General features: G+C 40.5%; 1 protein-coding gene across 1 annotated transcript in view; it reads left to right on the top strand.

Annotated features, from left to right (window-relative positions):
- LOC146978216 (autotaxin-like) overlaps window positions 1–22342 on the top strand; it is a 43824-nt gene extending 21482 nt beyond the window's left edge. The window contains exons 23-25 of the mRNA XM_085790899.1: window positions 1708–1840; window positions 2097–2250; window positions 21805–22342. Coding sequence (XP_085647025.1) covers window positions 1708–1840; window positions 2097–2250; window positions 21805–21975 — 458 coding nt within the window. The 3' untranslated portion in view covers window positions 21976–22342. The remainder of the gene's footprint in view (window positions 1–1707; window positions 1841–2096; window positions 2251–21804) is intronic.
- Window positions 22343–23518: the final 1176 nt, after the last annotated feature.

Here is a 23518-nt window from a genome sequence, read left to right as displayed (position 1 = left end):
AACTCATAGTTCATGTAAAATTCCAGGAAAGATGGTTGACACAATAACACTTAATAAAACAAAACAACAAAGATAAAAAGGTGTTAGAAGAACCATCCCCACCCCTGTCAGTCACTACCTGTACCAGCATGGTGGTTTGAAATAAACATTGATGACTCATACTTCACCTATTAACCTGCTCTTTCATCTCCAATGGTATCAATACTAGTCAAAATGTAGGCTTTTAGGTCACAAATATTAGTTTCTGACCTTAAAATGTTTTTTTCTGGCTGTAAAAACCTACACACTTATTGACACAGCCATGCAAATTCACATGTCAGGGAGTGAGTTGATAGACATGATATTGATCACATAACTCTAATGTTATCCCTTATTGGTGAAAGGGGATTTGGGCCCCGTCGGAAACACAGACGCATTTCCAGATACTAAAAGTACCAGGAACTTTCGGTGGAAATGCGGCGTATACTGTGTTTCAGTTGGATGGGGAAAATAAGTCTCAAGTGACGGTTGCTAGTAGATACGACATCTGTGATCACAACATGACTCCTGATTTTAGAGATTTGGTGAAAAAGGTGTGAGTCTGTCAGTGTTTTGTTCAGATACGTCCTGTGACTAAGCTACCGAAAAAACAAACAAGAATGACATAATTTAATAATCCATCTGATTATAATCTTGTTTTATTCAAGTGGGAAAAAGCGATAAACTTTCAATGACCTTGACGTTATAGGGGAGTTATTTCACTGAGCTTTCAATTGGTGGTCTTGGAGCAAATAAAAGCATTTGTGCATCTTTTGGAACGATAATAAAAATCAAGGAGCTTGATTATAACGTGACTACGAGCTCCAGCCTCTAAGCAGTTGAACCGATGCCTCTGATATGTGAACAAAAGTGTTATTTTCTGGGGTTTCACACGAGACAAAGGGCCAGTAAACGTGATGTCAGGTCTGAGAGAGGACAGCCTGACACCCATTGTCTCTGCAGAGGGAGAGAGGACTTGTCAGGACAAATGCAGATACACAGTATTCATCATTGTTAGTGATGAATCAGTTTCTGCGGTATAGTGGACAGAATAATAATACTTAGAAACATACCGGTAGTCTGCCTTTTTTGAAAAGGTTATTTTTGTGCCAAATAAATGACAAAGATTGTTTTACTTTAACTTGAAAACCATTTTATAATATATATAATATATATAAAACAATAGCAGTGATAAAACAAAAACAATCATACGAGTAAAATTATTGTGTAGCTAATAAGGCCAAGTTAAAAACAAATCAATTTTAGGAAGATAAATTAAAAAAAAGAAGAAAAATATGCTATACTCAGATCCCTAACTATATGCTCTATTAAAAAGGGATGTTTTAAGTCGATTTTTGAAAATAGAGAGGGTATCTGCCCCACAAATTTGAATTGGAAGTTGATTTCAGAGAATTGGCTCCCACACTACTTTTTAATACTCTACTGTAGGCACAGCCAGCAAGCCTGCATTTTGGGATCGCAGAGTCTTATTTGGGTGGTAGGGAACTATTAAGGTCCCTAGAGAACTATAAAGTTAGAGATGGAGACTGTCTCTAATGGAGACAGTCTCTGTCTTTTAAAAACTTTTTTGTTTTACATTGATAAACAATTCACTTAATGCCCATGGAAACTTTTTGATGTTGTCAAGTTGTCATGTTTGATGACACTGTTTTGTTTCCCCTTGTGCAGGACTGTGGAGTTACCTGCAGGGGACGCTGCTGAGGCGTTATGCAGAGGAAAACAACGGTATCAACGTGCTCGCTGGGCCCGTCTTTGATTATAACTACGACGGCCTGCGTGACACCACAGAGAAGACAAAAGAGTAAGGGCCGCACTCAACCACTAGAGGTCCTCGCTGGATTATTCTATCACTGGTTTACTGATTTTTGCTTTTAGTTCAGAGTTTTCCTGCACTGCTCAACGAGTGCACTATTAAATAACACATGTATTTACACAATTAAAGCCTCTGAAAAGTGGTTTGCAGTTGCTGAATCTGAAATGTAAGTCCAACAAAACCCCTAAAAAAACAACTCTATCAGTCATCTGGTTAGTAACTCTCAGTGCGTTATTCCCTCCAGGTTTTCCCCCGACGCTTTCCCCGTCCCCACCCACTTCTACACTGTTGTGACGAGCTGTCAGGAGCTGAACCAGACGCTGGAGGAGTGTGACGGAGCCCTCAAGGTCTTCTCCTTTCTGCTTCCTAACAGACCGGACAACAGCGAGGCGTGTAATGTAAGTTCAAACGAATTCCACCAGGGGGCAGCGCCGTCCCATCTGCCGCTGCAGCTGCATCAGCATCAGCATCAGCCTGTTGAGTCATCCGAACAGATAGATGAAATATGGTTGAATCCTTTGGGGGAGATTCCCTCATATAATAAATTCCAGTTAGTTACAGTTCCGTTCATCCATCGTCTTCCGATTATCTGGGGTAGCAGTCTGAGCAGGGACACCCAGACTTCCCTCTGACTGGACACTTCATCCATCTCCTACGGGGGGATCCCAAAGGCGTTCCCAGTCCAGCAGAGTCACATAGTCCTGGGTCTTCCCTGGGGCCTCCTCAGAAAAGAGGAACATGCACAAAATACATGAACACAAGAAAGAGTATTGCTAAATATCAAAAATCTATATCAATATGGTGTATCAAAAACAAAAAAAAACTGACAAAGACAAAAGTAAAATCAGATATATTTGAGGGTGAATTTCAGTTTGTCGAATTTTTTTTATAGTTCTTGAATTTTTTTGGTACATTTATTGCATGACTAATGCGAACTTGCACCATGTGTTGCTGCAATGAGTCATGAGTGAATTTCTGATACATTTCAAATATCCCAAAAAAACCTTTCACGAGATAGAATTATGCCAAACTCCCACCTATTATGACTCATTAACTATGGACTCGACAAAAACCAGTGAGAAAATTTATATTCTCTGTAGTTTGAACAAAAAAGAAACGTTCTTTGTTCTTCATCGGTAACTGAAGCCAAACAGATGAGAAGGGAGAAAGCTCTAAAAACAAACTTCAAGGCTAAACAACTGTAGCAAGTCGGCCAAGTGCAGACAGTTGAATCCAGGGCTGTGTGGTATTACCCCTCCAGATCATTGTGGACACAAAATCAGTGCTTTGTTTTGAGAGGGCTGTAGAATTGATTGGTTCTTGTTTTCTGCATGAAACGTCCTCTGAGTCATACCGAGGAGATCGTCATAGAACAGTCAGAACTGACGCAGAAAGTGTTTTTCCAGACAACGCTTTATATGGAGGCATTATTGTTACTTTATTGTTTGCAAATATCTCAATCTGTGTTTGTGTGATGAGATGTGAGATCTGTAAATGTGTACTGACATTTGTGTGTGTGTATAGACCCTTTCAGAGAGTATAAACAAATACAGGTGTTACCAAGGATACTAATTAAGGCTCCATTCCATTTAGTGTAGCAGAGCGTTTTCTAATGAGCCACACCTGTCTTTGTTTATACTCTCTGAAAGGGTCTATATGAATCTGCAAAAGAATCTTTGTGCGTAATCAGATTTGTAAGTGAAGACAAATCTGCAAATGCGTGCAAAGATCTGTAAGTGAGCATAAATCTGTAAACGTGTAAAAAGAAATTTTGGTACACTTTGGTACACATCCACAAATGCGTACGGCAAATGTAACTTTCCCTTTGCCCTGAGCTCAGGCTCACAGGCTCAGTCTGCAGTATAGCATCCCGTGTCTTTGCTGGGCTGAGGATAATAGTGGAGTTAACGCATTTAGGGCCGGATTTACTAAGATCCCAGATAGCGGGCGCTATATTGTTTGCGCCCGCTATAATATTGCGAGTTTGGTTAGTGCATGCAAAATAGGTGATCTACTAAGAGTAACCCGCTAAATGAAAACACGTGCAAACCGCAATATGTAAATGAGGGTTTTGCGCGTGGTAAGAGTTTCTGCCATGGAGAGAGTGGACAGAGAGCTGGACGGACGAAGGGACAGAATGACATTTGATCCGATGCAGACAAAGACAGCATGTGTGTTCATCTCTCTCGCGCTCTGTTTAGATAAATAAACACAAATCGCTACAGGGCCCAACTCGTCATATAGTGACGAACAGGCAGCAGCTGCAGCGACAATCACACACCTGTAATATGTGTGTGTGTGTGCCGCCCATGATCCAGTGGATTAATAGAGAGCTCAGGTGGGACACACGGATCAAAACGCTCTGACCACTGACCAGAGGGATCAAAGACGGGTGACGCATTTGTGGATTTGTGGAATCTACAATGTAAATAGTCATGAAAATAAAGGAAATGCATTGAGTGTGTCCAAACTTTTGGCCTGTACTGTACACAGATCTTTGCACGCATTTGCAGATTTGTCTTCACTTGCAAATCTGAATACAGTACAGACAAGGATTTGACTGACACATTTACAAATCTTATTACGCACAGATTCTGAACACACATTTTCACATTCATGTACATACACACCAATGTCAGTACACATTTATAGATCACATCATCATACAAACACAGATTAAGATACACATTTTCAAATAATAAAGTAACAATAATACCTCTATAGCTTTAATGCTTTTTAAAATTTTTATCCCTGATTAAAACCATCATGGATGCTATATACAGTACAGGCCAAAAGTTTGGACACACCTTCTCATTCAATGTGTTTGCTTTATTCTCACTGAAGGCACCAAAACTATGAATGAACACATGTGGAATTAACAAAAAAAGTGTGAAATAACTGAAAACATGTCTTTTCTTCTTTGTCTTCTCTTTCTTCTTTTCTTCTTCCTCTCCTTCTTTCTCCTCCTTCTCTATCTCTGCCCCCACCAATTCTATTTTTTTCAAAGTAGCCACCCTTTGCTCTGATTACTGCTTTGCAGACTCTTGGCATTCTCTTGATGAGGTTCAAGAGGTGAACCTGACCAAAATGGTTTTCACTTCACATGTGTGCCTTGTCAGGGTTCATTAGTGGAATTTCAGTGAGAATCTACAATGTAAATAGTCATGGAAAATAAAGGAAATGCATTGAGTGTGTCCAAACTTTTGGCCTGTACTGTACAGTATGTAAGTACCAGTTCCATGTGAGTGCAGTTATGGAATGGGTATAATCATTAATCTTTGTCAGTCTTCGATGGTTTACAGGTCATTTAATTGAACTCTTGAATGAAAATGCCATGCTCCACTCCAAACGGCTGCTGTTTATAGGAAATGGAAACTTTAGACACGGTTCCGTATTTTCAGGGGCCTCAATGAGGCTCTGCAAGTGCTCAACTGGTCTAGCGTGATAAACATCCTTTACATCTGTATACACTGCAATCTAGACTATCTGGACTACGATGTAAATGGCACGAAAGGATGGGTGATTGAAACCCAAACAGAAACCACACTTGTGTTTTTCTCCTTTTGCTCTAATGAGTCATCAGTTTTGTTGATGCATAAACCGATGTCACTTAACTTCCTTTAGCACTGTCATAACTTCCATTAGCACTTTAGTTCACATACCAATAAAACATGACTGTGGTCTAACAAACACCCTACAAGTACAGTATTTGGTTTCATTACATCAGTAATTTCTCAATCAGCTGCTAACTGTAGGAGTGCATTTGTTAGGGACTATTTTCAGTGGTGGATTAATCCACATTTGTTGCGGCAGTTATTTAACATTCAATTTTTTTTTATTGTCAAGTCGTTTGACTTGACAATGAAAAAAATCAACGATATCAGCCATGTTTGAGCTTCCATCTCTGTGCAACATGTTCCATTCACCGTGCATGCTAACTATAGAGTGGATTTCAGATGGATGAATACATTATATTGAATGCAATAGATACATTGTCAGTGCCATTTCCACAGCAATGAAAAAGAGGTGCTCTCTGCAGTGTAGAAGGATAAAAGCTATAGAGAGCTATAAGACAGTTAAAAAAGAAGAAGCTTTAAAACATAGGTGAATAAGATAACAGTAAGAAAAAAAAAGAATCCCATTCACAATAAATAACCCTTATTTCACTGAAAAAAGTGCATTTAGTCATTATTTAGGGCCGCCATTATGTTTGCATAAAAACAATTTTTTAAACAGTCTGTCCTTGTTTCTATTGTCTAGTCTACTTGTGTTAAAATGACTAAGAAAAAGATGAAGATAAATAGGGTAATTTTGGTCGAGTGTTTAGAGCACATCTGGTATACAGTATAGTCTGAAGCAGTGATCACAGGTTTGACTCCTTTGTAACTGCCCAATAATACATTCCAGTTACAATAGGCCCCAAGTACAAACAGTTGAATCAAATGAAGTCCTGGGCTGTGTGCATGTTCCCCGTAAAATCAGTGCTTTGTATTGAGAGGCCTTGTTTGGTTTCAGGGAAGATTCATCACCAGATATTTTCTGCATGAAACGTCCTTTGAGTCACACCGAGGATATAGACCAGTCAGTACAAATTGAAGTGACGCAGAAAGAGTCATATTGTGCGATATTGGCAAATGAAAGTGTTTGTCCAGACATCACTTATAACTCACTTCAGTGTGAATGAAGTGTTTATGTGATTAGCATAGAGAGACTGACCTGCACTCTCCGCAAAGTGCAAAGAGAAAGAGCTTTGGCTTCATTCTGAAGTAAATATGTTTCCCCTTTTAGAGTATAAACTCTGCTGCCGTCAGAATCGCTCTGGAAAGTTAAGCTCTCAAGAGTTTGGCTCGTTGTTTATAGAAATCCAGGTCTCTGTGAGTCACATCTCTCTCCATTTTGCATAGCAACCCTTCTTGGTAGAGATGACACTGACTGAGGATGAGGCTACAAGTATAGTAAAGTGCTAAAAACTGACAATTAACTGACAGTAAAAGCTTGACTGTTCATACAGTATAACTGTTTACCCTCGCCAAAGCACCAAACTAATTTCCACCCAACTTTCTGGTGATAAGAGACAAACCCTTTAAAGGGATAGTTCAACATTTTTGGCAAATTCACCCATTGCCATAATCCCTGTAGTCTGTAGTAGGGTTTTAATTATCGGTGCTTTAAGATCCGATGAATGGTACAGGTCCCCTCCCCTGTCCCTCATCAAACTCATCAAATACGCTCTCGTGGACAAGTTGTGACCTTCACATTCACCACGCTATGAAATAATCATGTTACATGTTACATTACGACACACGAAGCAAATACTCGGAACTGCTTGAGCTTTTGAAATCACCCCGCCCAGCAGCCGTGTCTGGAATGTAGTTCCGGCTACGCATTTGCATTGAAAACTACTCTGTTTCGTAATGTTACATGATTATTTCATAGCGTGGTGAATGTGCAGGCCATTGTGTACGCTGGGCCGCTTGCATCTCTGCCCCGTGGATCTCAAAACAACATGCACCGACAAATAAAGGTAATTAACCTACTCCTACGACTATAGCGATTATAGCAATGGGTGAATTTTCCCTTCAAGTATTGGTGCCGATTGCGTCTGTGTTTTCAACACAGCAGTTTTGTTTCTCTGGAAATAGTGGTGGTGGTGAAAATGTTTTACATACTGTATTTGGTGTTGAGATGGTTGTGCAATTTGGTGGATGGTGTCTGATTAATGTGGATTGTTTGGCCTTGGCAGAGGAAGACATTGCTGGATGCTATTATCAGTGTGATTTATTGTAAATTCTTATGGACTTGGTTAATATTACGGATGCTTTTAATAGGTCAGTCATAGCAGATGTTTATAAGACCAATAATGGTTGGGATGTATTTAAAAGGTGGCTGAAATGAAAGATGGATACATTTCACCACGGAATTTGCGGTAAAAAAAAAGAAAAAAAAAGGAGTGAAAATTACCTAATGTTTCTGGGTGGGAAGCTGAAGATGAAGGAAATCTGATTCTGATACTTACTGAATCTCCCCTGTGATAATTGTACAACAATGTAGAAGTTGTGTTAGGTCAGCTGAAAGTCCATTTAATCCTGGTTTAATGAGTATACCCCCTCCCTCATACATGTTGTCTCTTCAATTTGTACAAAGACATTTTACACATATTCATGTTTTGATTGATTGATTTAAGCCACGAGGAAACAGTGGGGGAGAAAACAGCTGGATAAGGAACCGAGATTTGACAAAAAACCAACAAGCACTGAAAGCCAGGTAGCATGTTGTGACACATTGTTATCACATGTGGTGAACTGGCTGCCTCCAAAAAAGTTTAGATTTTTCTGTGTGCCGTGGGAAAAAAAAACAGCGCACTGCCTGGGCACCGCTACGGACACAGACACTCCAATCACGGCAACCGCCATAGGCAGGAAAATAAAGCTGTTTAAATTTGATGAAAGCTTGGAGGGCAATAGAAAGCAAAGGGGAAACGGCAAGGGAGGAGGAAGATTAGCAAATAGATTGAAAAGGCACTGCTGACAAAAGGCAGGCAAAGTTATCATTAAAACTGGGCGAGGAGGATAATCACATTAGGACTAATGAGGACAAGAGGTAGGTGAGTAAGAGTGTGTGGGAATCAGGTGCTGTGGAAAGCTGAGATATTCCAGGATAGTCGGGAGTGGCGTGTCTGTGGGAAAGTCAGTAAATGGAAATAACATATGATTAAGCTGTGACTTCTGCTCATTCATTACGTGCGCCACTTTGAGCATGACATGTTTTTGTTCCCCAAGTAAATTAAATGTGATGTTTTGGAAAGAAGCAGGGGCTGTTGAGTGTTGTCCTTGTTGGCTTTAATGTGCAATGACGGTGCCTTTTTGGTTCTCTTATGTTTCCCATTACTGGCTATTTTTTCCCCCTAAAACTGGGCTGAATGGGCTCTATGCACAGCTCGACTACTTCCTGAATTTAAGGCAGCTCCTGCTGTCTGACTACTCAGACACACCTGGATTAATCAGTTTGTCCAATAATGTAAGACAGGAAATAAAGGAGCTGCCTTAAGTTCAGGAAGTAGTGGAGCTGTGCATAGAGCCCATTTGGTTGAAGAGAAGCTTCAAAATGACAGCAAGTTTGTTTTGTTGTCCATGGGCCTATCCCATTCTTACATTACAGCAGCTCAATAACATTCAGACAGAACTTCTTCAAATTTGGCACAAACTTTCACTGCGACTCAAGGATGAGCGGATTCGATTTGCCGGTCAAAAGTCAGGGTGACAGTTTCCTTCCTTGGAAGGTCGTTTCTCCAAAACCACCTAAAATTCAGTTTAAAACCTTTAAGCTCATTATTTACAAGAGCTTCTGTCTTTTTTGAGGTCACGACATGCGAGCTGAGGGGGAATCTCCTTGCTGTTGCCAAAACACTACACTACAGCTGGACAAGTATTGTGCAAACACAGGGCTCAAAAATAACTCCCAGGGACTTATTCTCTCTTTTGTAGCTATATGTAACTATGGAAAGATGAGTCAGACATAGTTTCATACATTAATTTGTGCAAAATTGCAAAAATGATTTGGTGTGTCACACACAGCGGTTTGCAGGAATTCGACTCCCACACAACTACTGTAGAAGAGAAATCGGGGGGCTCTTCCCTTTTCACTTTGCATGCAATGTATTTACAGCATTTCTGGTAATTTTTCTTCACAATTGAATCACAGGAGCTCAGGAACATTAGATTTCTATATAGTCATGTCTTGCCTTTTTATTGCCATGCTTTTTATTATGTAGCAGGGCTCCAGACTGCCCCTGAATGGAGGCATTTTACCTGTAAAATTTGAGACAGTGCAAGTATATGTTTCATCCACCTGCACCTCGGCCTCCAGAGGTCACTGTCGGTTGAACTTTTTTGTAGGTCATAGAAAACAAAGGTGTCATATCTGTTTTTTTTAGTTAATTTCAGAGCTCCAAGAAGAGGACCTGACAAACCAATGAGGTCAATATGACTTCATGCCACAACACAGCAGCTGCACACAATATAACTCAAGTATAATGAAAATACAATAGTACACCAATGTAAAAAAAAAAGAAGTACTATTACTCTTACTATTAGTGCTATTTACGTACCAAAGGTAGAAATATTCTGACATAACAGTATAATTATGGTTGAGTTCAATTTATCAATTTTAGTATTTTCAGCCTATTCTTGTTCATTTCAGTGTCTTAAGTCCATGAACCTGTTCTACTGGAGGTGTCAGCATCGAGGGGGAGAAGAGACACATGTTTCACCTTTGCAATATGAAGCAAAGCATAAATAACGAAAATTCCCAAACTGCCCAGTTAGAAAGAAATCTGAGCCACTTTCTTCCCACCTCATTTTTCCAACAGAGGTGCACTTTGTCTTTTTGTCAATTCATGGTGAGTAGCAGCTCTGATTGGTATCATGACAGCAGTTTGAAGTGTGGGAGGTTTTTCCATCACACAGCTGCAGCTCTGAGAATCAAAGCTCTGCTGTCAAATACATTCACAGACACATAACTACTGCTGATATTATCTCTTATCGGAGTAGAAATGCTATTGAGTTGGAGTTGGGGAGTTAAACCCTCCTTCACTGGATTCCTTGCACTTTAGTTTCAAATTCACCATGTGTCATAACTTTAGACTTGATTTTACACTTGTGCTGTTCACATCTGGTATTAAAAGAAACAGTATTTGACAAAACACATGACCACCTGAGTAAAAGGAACTTGTTTCAAATGGAAACTTGTAGGAGGTGAGACAGCGGTTGCTGGAGAAATGTCACAGTGAAATAAGGGTATTTTTTACTTCATCCGTGGAAAATTTCAGTCCACTAAAATCCTCCTGAAAAAAAGCAACCACCACAAGGAAATACTCTGCTGGAGCTTTCAAGCAATGCACCATTGAACCAGACACCTCCTGAAGACTGTAGTCTGCCAGGAAGGCTGTGAGAGGTTGCTAGATCCATTTGCGAAATGAGTGGATTAAACAGCACTCTGTACTACACTCATAATGCCCTACTGGAAAGATGATTTAATGTTCTCCGCAGGGACTGCTCTGTGTCTAAAACGGCTTTTAAGAAGGATGTATGACCGAGAGTATTTGTATGTACATATATACGCATATGTACAGTATATATTTTTTATTCAAGAGACCTTTTATACAAGAAGGAGATTACCCATAATTTGGCAGAAATAGATATTAAATCTGTCAGCAAGAAACGATTCATGATGCTCCATATAAAGTGAACTAACCTACTCTACAGTCGGATACACTGGTGGAATGTTAAAGTTAAACCTTAAGTTCCTTCACTAACTACTAATCTTGTTTCAAAGCAATGTTATGAATAAGCAAAGCGAATAAAGAGAGGGTTGAATCAAGGGGTTAATTAGGTATAACAGTGTGCAATCACAAAAACAGCCATGACATTTTCTTTCTGCTGGTGACTCGTGATTGACATTATGGAATGAGTTTCATGTTAAGGTAGACTCTGAGTCATCCCATGGAATAAACAGTCGTCATGCCTCTCAGATATGTAACAGCGCAACTCAGCACGGTTTCGAATCAGTGCAACTCTCTATCTGGGCAATCTCTATCTTTACTGGAGTATATTCTGTATATAGACAAACAGTTTGTCTCAAAGGGCTTTACATGGCATCACAACAACATCCTCTGCCCTTTGACCCTCACATCGACTGAGGAAAAACTCCAAAGAGAACCCTTTAAACAGGGAAAAATTGGAGAAACCTCAGGGTGAGCAACAGAGGAGGGATCCCTCACCCAGGACGGACAGACGTGCAAGTTCATTCTGGGTAATTTATGACTTGATCTGGATCTCAATTCATAGCTTGACTTGTATTCTTGCCATGTCAGTTGCAAAATCAGTTGTTTTGAAACGACAGCCTACGTGTTTCCCTACAGTGGGGAATCCTCATCGTGTGCGTGGGCATGTGTGGTCTGGTCTGATGAGTATCACGAGTGTTTAGTATACACACACACCATGTGGAGGCCCCCTCTCCTTTGCCGTTACGCAAACACACACACACACACACACACACACACACACACACACACACACACACACACACACACACACACACACACACACACACTGTTACAGCTGTGCAGTGCCCCTCCACTGTGCTCTGACTCAGATCTTCACATATCCTCAGCGAGCAGTGTTTGTTTGCCTTACTTAGGGAAATTTTATTTCATCTATTGAAAGATTTTGCATAGTTTTGATCCATCAAATGGAACTAGTTTTGTGTTGCCATATACTGTAGTATTTGCTTGTTCTTGACAGCATGTGCATGTGATAATAAATCAAGTTTTGTGTTACTCAAATAAAAGGGTGTTTGGGATACTTAAAGATCTTGAGTGAGGTTGAGGTTTCATTTCCACAGCTTCACAAATAAACTTATGTTTATGTTCAAGGCATCAAGTCATTATTGTATGGAGTTATTTTTGTCTCATAAATATCTGTAAACGCACAGAAGGTGATCTACAAATGTTCCTTGGTTTGCACACGTGTTTTGCTATCCACAAATACAAATTTCTAATTTGTAACTTGTATTTTGGTTTTTACAAATAAATGTGTATTTGTAAATATATTGTGTATTTGTAAATGTATAATTTTCCATTAGTAAAAACAAAAAAGCCATTTGTAAAACCGAAAATTCTGTTTGTGAAGTGTGACTCTGCATTTGTGGATCACCAATCACACACACGCATCTCTTTCCGCAATGACGTATTTCTGAGACAATCCTGCCGAGATCCACACAGATCCACAAACTCACAGCTGCTGATTCACAAAGGGCCGCTCTCCTCACCAGGAGGGGCAGTGTTGGCGAGGAGCTGAATGAAAACTAACGAAGAAGACTGCTACTGGCTAATCTCGAAATTATTTTAATTCCCACTGTTAATGCGTCACTTTATTAAGTTTTAATGTTTTTTCATGCGATAAAGTAACTGTTTAGATCCCCAATAAGCGGTTAGTTTATCCAAATGACGCCTGTTTGGAAGTTTGCTCCGCCGTTCGCGGAGCAGTGAAGCTCCATCTGTGGAGCAGCTAAGCTTACTAGGCTACCACCGGACGAGCGGTCTATCACAGAGGCTACCGCCGGGCTGCTGTGGTGGTCGGGCGGCTAACCTCCGCTGTCATCCAGGTCTCACCCGGCTCGTTTTTTCCCCCGGAACGACGACGCTGGTTAGCCAGCCCACCGCAGCAGCCCGGCTGCTGTTTAGATCTGATTAGATGTTTAGATGTTAGACTGTTTAGATCCCCAATATGTGGTTATTTTTATCCAAATGACGCCGGAGCAGCTAACTAGGCTACCACCAGACGAGCGGTCTATCACAGAGGCTACAGCCGAGCTGCTGTGGTGGTCGGCTGGCGAAGCCACGGCGTCTTCTCGGGGGAGAAAACGAGCACTTCAGTAAACCGGTTGCTGCCTCTGGATGAGCAGATCATCACAGAGGAAGCAGCCGGGGCTGCTGTGGTGGTCGGCCGGCTAAGCCACGGCGTCATTCCAGGGGAGAAACCAAGCCCCAACCCGGTTGCTGCCTCTGGATGAGCGGATCATCACAGAAGCAACAGCCGGGCTGCTGAGGTGGTCGGTCGGCTAATCTGCGTCGTCCTCCCAGGGGAGAAAAGGAGCCCATCAATCTACCGGCAGTTTTTTAGAGGTTTACCGCCGGCTGGATGAATTATTTTTAGGAGATAAATGTTGTCTCATTCAGTGGTGTAGTAGTCTGTAGGCTATATCAACAAACAAAACTATTTAGTCTATAATGGGCTATGTACAATCACCACCGCTACATCAATAAATAAATGTTTTACAATGAAACGGTCAGTCAGTTGACATTAACAATGCAGGTCGTTTTCTCCCCTGGGAGGAGACCGCGGCTTAGCCGCCCGACCAGCCCGGCTGCAGCCTCTGTGATAGACCGCTCGTCCGGTGGTAGCCTAGCTAGTTAGCTGCTCCACAGGTGGAGCTTCACTGCTCCGCGAACGGCGGAGCAAACTTCCAAACAGGCGTCATTTGGATAAACTAACCGCATATTGGGGATCTAAACAGTTACTTTATCGCATGAAAAAACATTAAAACTTAATAAAGTGACGCATTAACAGTGGGAATTAAAATAATTTCTCGAGATAAGCCAGTAGCAGTCTTCTTCGTTAGTTTTCATTCAGCTCCTCGCCAACACTGCCCCTCCTGGTGAGGAGAGCGGCCCTTTGTGAATCAGCAGCTGTGAGTTTGTGGATCTGTGTGGATCTCGGCAGGAATGTCTCAGAAATACGTCATTGCGGAAAGAGATGCGTGTGTGTGATTGGTGATCCACAAATGCAGAGTCACACTTCACAAACAGAATTTTCGGTTTTACAAATGGCTTTTTTGTTTTTACAAATGGAAAATTATACATTTACAAATACACAATATATTTACAAATACACATTTATTTGTAAAAACCAAAATACAAGTTACAAATTAGAAATTTGTATTTGTGGATAGCAAAACACGTGTGCAAACCAAGGAACATTTGTAGATCACCTTCTGTGCGTTTACAGATATTTATGAGACAAAAATAACTCCATATTATTGAGCTGTGAAGGCACTTCTCAAACACGGGGGAATCATCTTGGCCCAGATATTGGACCTTGGGCACAGATGTTCTGGTTTGCAACATTTGCTACAGATTTACTTGTGGCATATTAAAGGGATAGTTCAACATTTTAACCTTTAACCTTTAATTGTCAGTGCAAGCTATTTTAGAACGGCGGAGCCGAGCTGCAGGCTGCTCAGAGCTACGCTAACAAAAAACATGTTAAACATTACGAGGCGGAGTTGTTTTCGAGGTAAATTCGTGCAAAACCGCTGATGTGCGTTCCCATCGAGGGAAGTTTTTCGGCAAGCAGTCTCTGCATTTACCTCAAAACAACTCTGTCTCCATCTCCGTTCCATTATTATCTCATAGCGTGGTGAATGTGCAGGTCACAACTTGTCCACCAGAGCATTTTGGAGTTGTTGGATTGTGTAGCTATTTGATGAGTTGGATGAGGGAAACCAAAAAATCCCATGAGCCTCCATAGCGTAGCTCTGAGCAGCTCGCGGCTCTGCTCCGCCATTCTAAAAATAGCTTGCACCGACAATTAAAGGTATCGAACCTACTGCTATGACTATAGGGATTATGGCAATGGGCCAATTTGGCAAAACGTTGAACTATCCCTTTAAAGACCCTCCCACCCCCTACCCCGACAGTACAAATAGAAAGTGTGGCCTAAAAGAGGCACACAAATTAGTAAATGAGTTTTTGCTCACCAGCCACAGCTTCCTACTACAGTAGACCAGTTTTGAGTTCAGTTTAAGTTTCATACACTCCAGCAATTCTTGCCTCTGTAGGTGAGAGATTACAAGTTAAAACTAAAGGTATAAACTTTGAACTACAAAATAAATAAAAACAGATGATTATTTTGTATTGTGATTAGATGGGGTCATTACTAGTATGTTATTTAGTATATAGAAATACTTTAGTTTTTATTTGTTTGCCTTTTTCTTATGAAAATTAAATCATTCAAATGTCTGGAAATCTGGGATTGGTAAATGAAATTAAGAAAATTAAATTATGCCATTGTCTCCTGTGTTGTTACAGTAGTTCACTGCCTGTAATGTCAAACCTCTGAGCCCAGTTGCAACCCACAGATTTCCTTTTTAACAGGAAAGGGCAAATGGAACAGTGTGTTCACCAGAACTGGTGTTATTAGGGAGTAGCATAATACTGCCATGAGGACAGGAAGCAGGAAGCCATCCTCCTCTCATCACAGTTATCACAATATAAAAAGTGTAGTAGTGAAAACAACTGTCTCCACAGAGTATAACAGGTCACACTAATATTGCATGGGTTTTTGCCGACTAAGCTGTGTTTTTGAAGTACAGTAGCACAAGATAAGTTTATTTGTATAGGCCATTTTTACAAACAGTTTGTCTTGAAGGGCTTTTACACAGTAAGCATAACAACAACATCCTCCTTAGACCCTCACAGCCACTCACAACAGTTACTTGGTAGGATACTATGTAATTTGGTTGACATTGTCATGTTACCCCCAAAAACTTGAAATTTTACTGATCCGTCGACTAGCGACATACTAGGGTCAAAGTTAACTATATTATGCCTGTAAAACTGATGACATTCCAGTCGGACTCGGCTATACTTTGTAGTTTAAGTGTTAGCATGCTAACACTATGGCTAATGTGTGGAAGCATATTTTTTTGCCTCACAATAAGCATTTGACCACCAGACTATTTGTATTGTGCGTGCGAGCAGCCAGCATGCGAGTTGCATAGATGCCAGTCGCAGTCTCACCATTTGTTGATGCACTCGTTGATCCCGTCTGTCTTTTAGTTTTATTGTGGGAGTCCTATGATGTAATCTCTGGCAAAGTTGAAGAATGTAATGGTCTGTTTGTTGCATCAAATCATCTTTAAATCTTATCCTGCATCTTGCAATTTGAAATAACATCAGTGGGAGGAGTGTAGCCTACAACAACATCTTGTTCCAAATGTTCATTACATGATTGCAACACAGAAAACAAGCTAGCTATAGGTACACTAAGCTAAGGCTAACGTCGTCTAAAACAACTCGGAACCAAATTGTGCCTTGTCTACAAAGAAGCTCTCGTCCACCAGCTCTCCACAAGAGTGTGGTCTGTTTCCATTGCTATACATTTTATATACACTGCCTGTCCCCCCCCAAAAAAGTCACACACTCTAACATTTCATTGGACCACTTCTGCTATGTCCATCCAGAGTTGCATTCATTTTTCTCATTCTCATTGGGGTTAAGGTCTGGACTCTGTGGTCACATCGGACCACATTTCTTCCTTGAATAAGATGGTTCCCCACTATCCTCCCAGTTTTTAATAATGCGTTGGACAGTTCCTAACCAAATTTTAGTAGTTTCAGCAATCTCCTTAGATGATTTATTTGCTTGATGCCAATCATTTGACCCTTCTGAAACAGATAAACATCTTTTATTTGGCTATTTCCCCGGTTTCCCGTCATAATCTTTCCCGGGAATCGAGAAATAATTTTGATCAGATTTCCTGGGAATCCTGGATTAAACCCTACTTCAAACATTGTGGGATAGTTCTGTGTAAGTGCAAAGGCATCGTATCAGATTCCCTGTAATACTGAAGTTCGTGAGTATTTGACATAATGTAAGCCTTTGATTACGGCCCTTGGAACCAACTAATGTTTATAGCCTACTACATCTGTAATGGGTTTCAAATGTAGCCCTTGTTACAATTACCACTTAAAAGAGCCTTCAAGTCAGGCCTCTAAACAACTGTGATAAAAACCGAAATGACGGTGCTGTTTGGTTTAGGTTTCTTGAGAATTGTGGAGGAAATCTGTGAAATTAATCAGTTGCCAAGGAAGCCAATTATTAATTAATTCAGCCTACAACAGCCTATTTTTATTTTTTAGACTTGTGCAAAACCAGTTGCAGCACATAGTGACCTGTTCCATTGCCAATAGTTCCAACTAGTTCCAACTTTTTTTTTTCCTTTCTGTGTCATCCAGTTTTCCACTCTCGATGGATATTTTTTGAAAAAAGAGCATTTCTTTTATGACATCTTTAAACCACTGGGAATAAGACACGGTGTTGACTGAGCTGTAACATAGAACCTATAAAATTTACCAAACTGAAAATGACAATCAGTCAAAATGTTGCTGTAAGATTAGTAAGTACATTCTGTTGGGCTTGATGAGCTGATGAATTGCAGTGTGTTTTCTGAGTGGCAACGACCACAGGAAATCCACCTTTACAGTGTCTGCAGCAATCATGGCTATTTACTTCCTAAAATCAGGAGGATGTACAGCCTTTTCTTTCCTGTGGACTCCAATTTTCTGCATTTTATATATTAGAAAGTTGCACAGGGAAAAAGACTCAACTGTAAAACCTTATAGAAAAGGCTGAAATATTCTGATACCAGTAGCTATCGTCACTGACCTCTCCTCAACCTGACACTAATCTTCAAATGATTGATCCTGTTTATTGCTCACCAGACCATGACCTTTTGCTCTCACTACTGTGTGAACTGTACAAACTGTCATAAATCTTCTGAGTGTCAATTGACACTGATCAGCTGTCAGTCATGCGCTGAACAGCAGTCAGTGTTTATGTGTCTCCAAACCTTCACCGAAGTGTGTCTCACGGTTTTATTAGCAATGACAGAGAAATTGAATATCAACAGAATAATAACTTGTACTAGTTAAAGGGATAGTTCAACATTTTGGCAAATTGGCCCATTGCCATAATCCCTATAGTCTTAGGAGTAGGTTCATTACCTTTAATTGTCGGTGCAAGCTATTTTTTAGAACGGTGGAGCAGAGCTGCGAGCTGCTCAGAGCTACACTACGGAGGCTAATGGGATTTCTTGGTTTCCCTCATCAAACTCATCAAATACACAATCCAACAACTCCAAAACGCTCTGGTGGACAAGTTGTGACCTACACATTCACCACGCTATGAGATCATAACAGAACGTTATGAGACAGAGTTGTTTTCGAGGCAAATGCAGAAAAACTGCCGCTGACGGGAACGCCCATCAGCTGTTTGCATGAATTTGCCTCGAAAACAACTCCGTCTCGTAATGTTCCGTAACGTGGTGAATGTGCAGGTCACAACTTGTCCACTATGCGTTTCGGAATTGTTGGATTGTGTATTTGATGAGTTTGAGATATTGATATTCATGATGGCTTCTTCACTACATGGTCATCATCAATGTACATGCGCTGTAGGCTTCATATTGGACCATCATGACTTGTCATCTTTCCAGACTAATAAAAATTCACAGCACAGAACAGATGGATGTGAAAACCAACTGAAACATTTATGAGAGTTGTGGGAGGGGGCTGTGGGGTTAGAGAACATTATCACCTTGGTTAAATATTGAAAAAAGCCAACAGTAACTTGAGGATTGAGACATTTTATTGAAATGTCAACACAAAATAGTTTCCCAGACCTTGACCAGAGGTTGGGACAAGTCCTGTGTGGCGTACACTCACCATTTGCCACTGTACAAGGCCAGTGCAGTGGAAGTCAACGTGCTCCAGTTTGCAAAATGCATGTGTAAGGAGACAGAGCACTGCTGGTTGATCACTAGGGTTAGGGTTTTGGAAAGGAAAAACATTTGAAACAACTGATCATTAACTATCGAAAATATACCTGCATATGTGTCACTCAGGGACACTGACACCTTTGTTTATGAGCACATTATTGAATGACTCATTTTCACAGGCAATTAATATTAGTCTTTCGCTTGTGATGCAACCTTTGTTATAGTCATAATATTATGTCTCCAAATGGCAAGAAGAACAAAGACAAATTCCCCTGAAGCTTAATCTATTATCATCGTGGATCATATCGGTCTGGGCCTGTGGTCTTATAATACGTAATGCTGACTTTTGGGATGAAGGTGTTTCAATGAGCCTTGAAAAAGAGGCAGCTGAGCAGAAAGGTGGTCAAGCAGGGACAAAGGAACATAACTGGTGCAAAACACAGGCTGTTACAGTGCTGTAATGAATAGTGGGCTTGTTTGACTCTGGCTTATATATAAGATACTCAGGCTAGATAGATATATTGACGTTCATCAGTTGCACAATGAACTCATCTTCTTGGTTGCCTTTACTACAAATGTGCTACAAATTATTTCTGGATAAATCTTTCAAAATAATAATAAAAAAATACAATGGCAGGCTGATTAACCACTCAGCTACTTACACCCGTAGAGAATATTGAATGAAATAGAAATAATACCAATGTATCAAAAATAAAACTAGTCATTGTTTAAAAATTTCCTTTGCATAAATACACTTCAGTTCAGTTCATTATATCAGCACATAAATCTGGGTATCCAGCTCTTATCTTGAAAAAACAAACAAAGACGAGAAACTCTTTGAGTAATCAGCCCATTTGTTCCCCCACCAACTCCATTGATGTAACCATCTTTCTATAAACACTTCTTTCTATAATGTATGTGATTTTTTCCATTCAAGGCAATTTTATTTGTATAGCCCGTTTTTACAAACAGTTTGTCTCAAAGGGCTTTACATGGCATCGTAACAACATCCTCTGTCCTTAGACCCTCACATCGACTGAGGAAAAACTCCATGGAAAACCCTTTTAACAGGGAAAAATCGGAGAAACCTCAGGGTGAGCAACAGAGGAGGGATCCCTCACCCAGGACGGACATATAAGTGGGTTGCTCCTGTATGTTTTCACCTCTAAGGCAGGGTGGCTTACAGAATGACCTTTTATGTGACTTTTTTTTCTTTCATTTTGGTAATTCCCAGATAAATAATTGGCATATGACATACTGGAGTATGCCATTTTATTTCCAGTGACCTTCACCCAGATACGTATTCATCAACATACTTTCTGTCGTAACTTGATGAATTCTTTTGTGTATTAGTATTTTGCTACATTTGCCAAATGATGCAACCGTGCGATACTGCCAGTGCCAAAGAGGGTTGCACTGCAGGTTTTAAAACTGGTTGAGATTGCTGAGCTGGTGCCTGTGGACCAATGGCATCAAATAAGAGAAAAGACAATAAACAAGGTGTAAAAATGGCGTTTTGCCAACAGTGATTTGAAGTCAGAGCTTTTAAGACCTGATGGAAATGTACCGCAGAGAGGATTTCGTCAGTCATCAGGTATTTAGGTTGGGAGAGTTAACAAGGCCTACCTCATAGACAAGACAGACGGGCCAAACCTCAATATTCGCAGTGGATGAATTTACTGCAGATGAATGACTATCATTCAGAGCACCAAATTAAAATATGTTTATTCATCTACCGCCGGTATGTTATAAGTATCTAATAATTATCTGCTCATGTCTCAGATACACAAGGAGATGGTTTGGTGGATGAATGATTATTTGCAGCTGTACAGATGATCACGTCACCTTTGTTGATGCTTTTGTGCTCATTCTTGAATTAATTTGAATCACACCAGAGCAGATCTTGTTGACGGGGAACTCTTATGAATATCCGCCAGTGGTCTTTGATCTGACCACATGATTTATTAGACTAATTAACATTTTGATGAACAGTAAATGGCGAAGTTTCTTGCAGCTTCTCGGATTTCATGCACAACTCCAGTGCTTCCACAGTGTCATCCTATCCCTAAGGTGAAACTGTAGCAGAGATCTGTCAACAAGATGACATCTCTTTTACTTGATTATGAAACTGTACAGACCGACAAACTGGTCTTGAATGAAGTAAAATCTGCATTGAGGTATTGCACTGAAGAATGGTTTGTTTTTCTTGTTATGATTCACTTGGGGGAGTGACTAATTGTTATAGAGGTTATTCAGCTGTCCTTGGGGCTGCGAGCTGCAAGCTGCTCAGAGCTACGCTATATGGAGGCTAATGGGATTTCTTGGTTTCCCTCATCAAACTCATCAAATACACAATCCAACAACTCCAAAACGCTCTGGTGGACAAGTTGTGACCTGCACATTCACCACGCTATGAGATAATAACAGAACGTTACCAGACAGAGTTGTTTTAGAGGCAAATGCAGAGACCGCTTTCTGAAAAACTGCCCCTGACAGGAACGCGTATCAGCGGTTTTGCATGAATTTGCCTCTAACACAACTCTGTCACTTATAACAGTGTTTCCAGAGCTGTGACGTGCAGCATGTGGCACTGTACGTGATGTTTGTCAATTCCAAAACATTCTGGTTTTCCGAGTTATTTAGATTCTTAGAAACAGTTTGGAGAGTGTTCGCTGAAGCAGTCACAAACATTTCAGTGGCGCTGGTCCATCTGGGCCTTTTTAACAAAGTTCTCAGAGAGTCATTGTGCTGTATGCCCCTTGTCATGTCTCTATCAATTAAAGCTCAATGATTGAATCCACAGTGAATAACCACATCCTGTCTGTGTCTCCGCAGAGCGCTGAGGATGAGTCACAGTGGGTTGAAGACCTGCTGAAGCTCCACACGGCCAGAGTCAGAGATGTGGAGATCCTGACGGGCCTGGACCTGTACCGATCCACCAACCTCACCTACACCAGCACCCTGAGCCTCAAAACCCGCCTGGACCCCTTTGAGAGTGACGACTAGACGCACATAGAGAGAGACAAACACACCTACAAGACATAGCCGTTTTTTTGTTTTTATAGAAGTCCTGCATTTTCACCACATGCCCGCTGGACAGCCAGCGCATCGTTCCACTCCTGAGGAACTGCTGGGAAGCGCTTGGGAAGGGGAGTGCATTTTTGAAATTTGAAAAGATTGAAAGAGTGGTTTACTAGCGGCAAGTAGTAGTCTAAAGATTAACATAGGAATATCCAATACTATCCAAGAAATCTGAGAAAGAATAAGTTACAACAGGAATGATGCAGGATGTGGGACTTTTCTAACAGCTGCCACCACAGTTTTATAGTATATGCAGTACATTTTCATGCACACATAAAGAACTATACCAGTGTTTTTGCTCCATAAATATAAATGACATGTACATCCTATCCTTACTGACCCTGCCTTGTGGAGTGAAAAATAATATGCCCTTTCTTACTCATAAAGATCAATTAGTCACCCGTTGAAACTTGCTTCATAGATCTCGAGGATTATGATAGATAGAAGATCCACAGTGATGACTTTCCAATCCAGCCTTTAAATGACATTTTCATGCCGTGTGGAAACAATTAGAAGTCAGTTGCTGCCTGAAAAGAAATGTTTAGTCATTTGTACTTAAAATGTTAAAACACACTTTATTTTAAGTTCTGTTAAGGTTCTGTAAACAGTTTGGAAGTTTGGGAAAAACACTCAGCTCTCCTTAGTAAGATGAGTTTGAGACCATTCTCAGTCAGTCAGCAGCCACTGGTCGATAGTTAGCTCAGCATAAAGACTGGAAACATAAGGAAACAGCTAGCTTGGTTCGGTCCAAAGGCAAAGGCAACAAAATGTTTGGCTTTAGCCGTGCTGGTATACTGTAGGTAGAGATGTCTTTGCCCTCAGACAGAACCACATCGGTTTCCCTCAGTTTTCAGTGTTTGTGCTGTGCTCAACATCTCCTTAGCTCCTAGCTTAATCTATAACACATGCACACACAGCTTGGTGCTTGGTATTTACACCTCTCTGGGCAAGAAACAAATAACAAAAAAGAAAGATTCCTCTAAGACAACATCCATTTGAACACCAGTGTCCAGAAAAATCTTGTCACAGAACTGAAAATCAGAGCATTTTTTTGCGAAACTTTCTGGAAATGTTTTAGTGTTTACTAGGTTTCACAAGACTTCAAGACAACTTAAACGATTCCAGTGAGGTATTAAATGTTAACGTGATCTGGCGGTTTGACCTGAAACGGGATAGAACGTGCATGTGACGCATTGGACTGAATGAAATATTCACCAATACAAAAGAATGCGTCAATAGCAACTTGGTAAAAACCAAACATGCTGGGAAATGTCAACGAACAAAAACAGACTAATATATTAATGTCACAAATTATAAACAAAAAAGAGAAATGCTTTCCCATAAAGAACAGAAATGACTCCTTAAAAGAAAAACTGTAAATTTCTAACCCTGGTGCACACACACACACACACACACACACACACATGCACAGCAATACTTTTCTCAAGTTTTCACATCTCTGTTGCTC

The sequence above is a fragment of the Trachurus japonicus genome, chromosome 11 (assembly GCF_045865225.1).
Source record: "Trachurus japonicus isolate A0001 chromosome 11, Traja_1.0".
Lineage (NCBI taxonomy): Eukaryota > Metazoa > Chordata > Actinopteri > Carangiformes > Carangidae > Trachurus > Trachurus japonicus.
The sequence above is the reverse complement of the archived record's forward strand: the minus strand, read 5'-3'. Positions and strand labels throughout refer to the sequence as shown.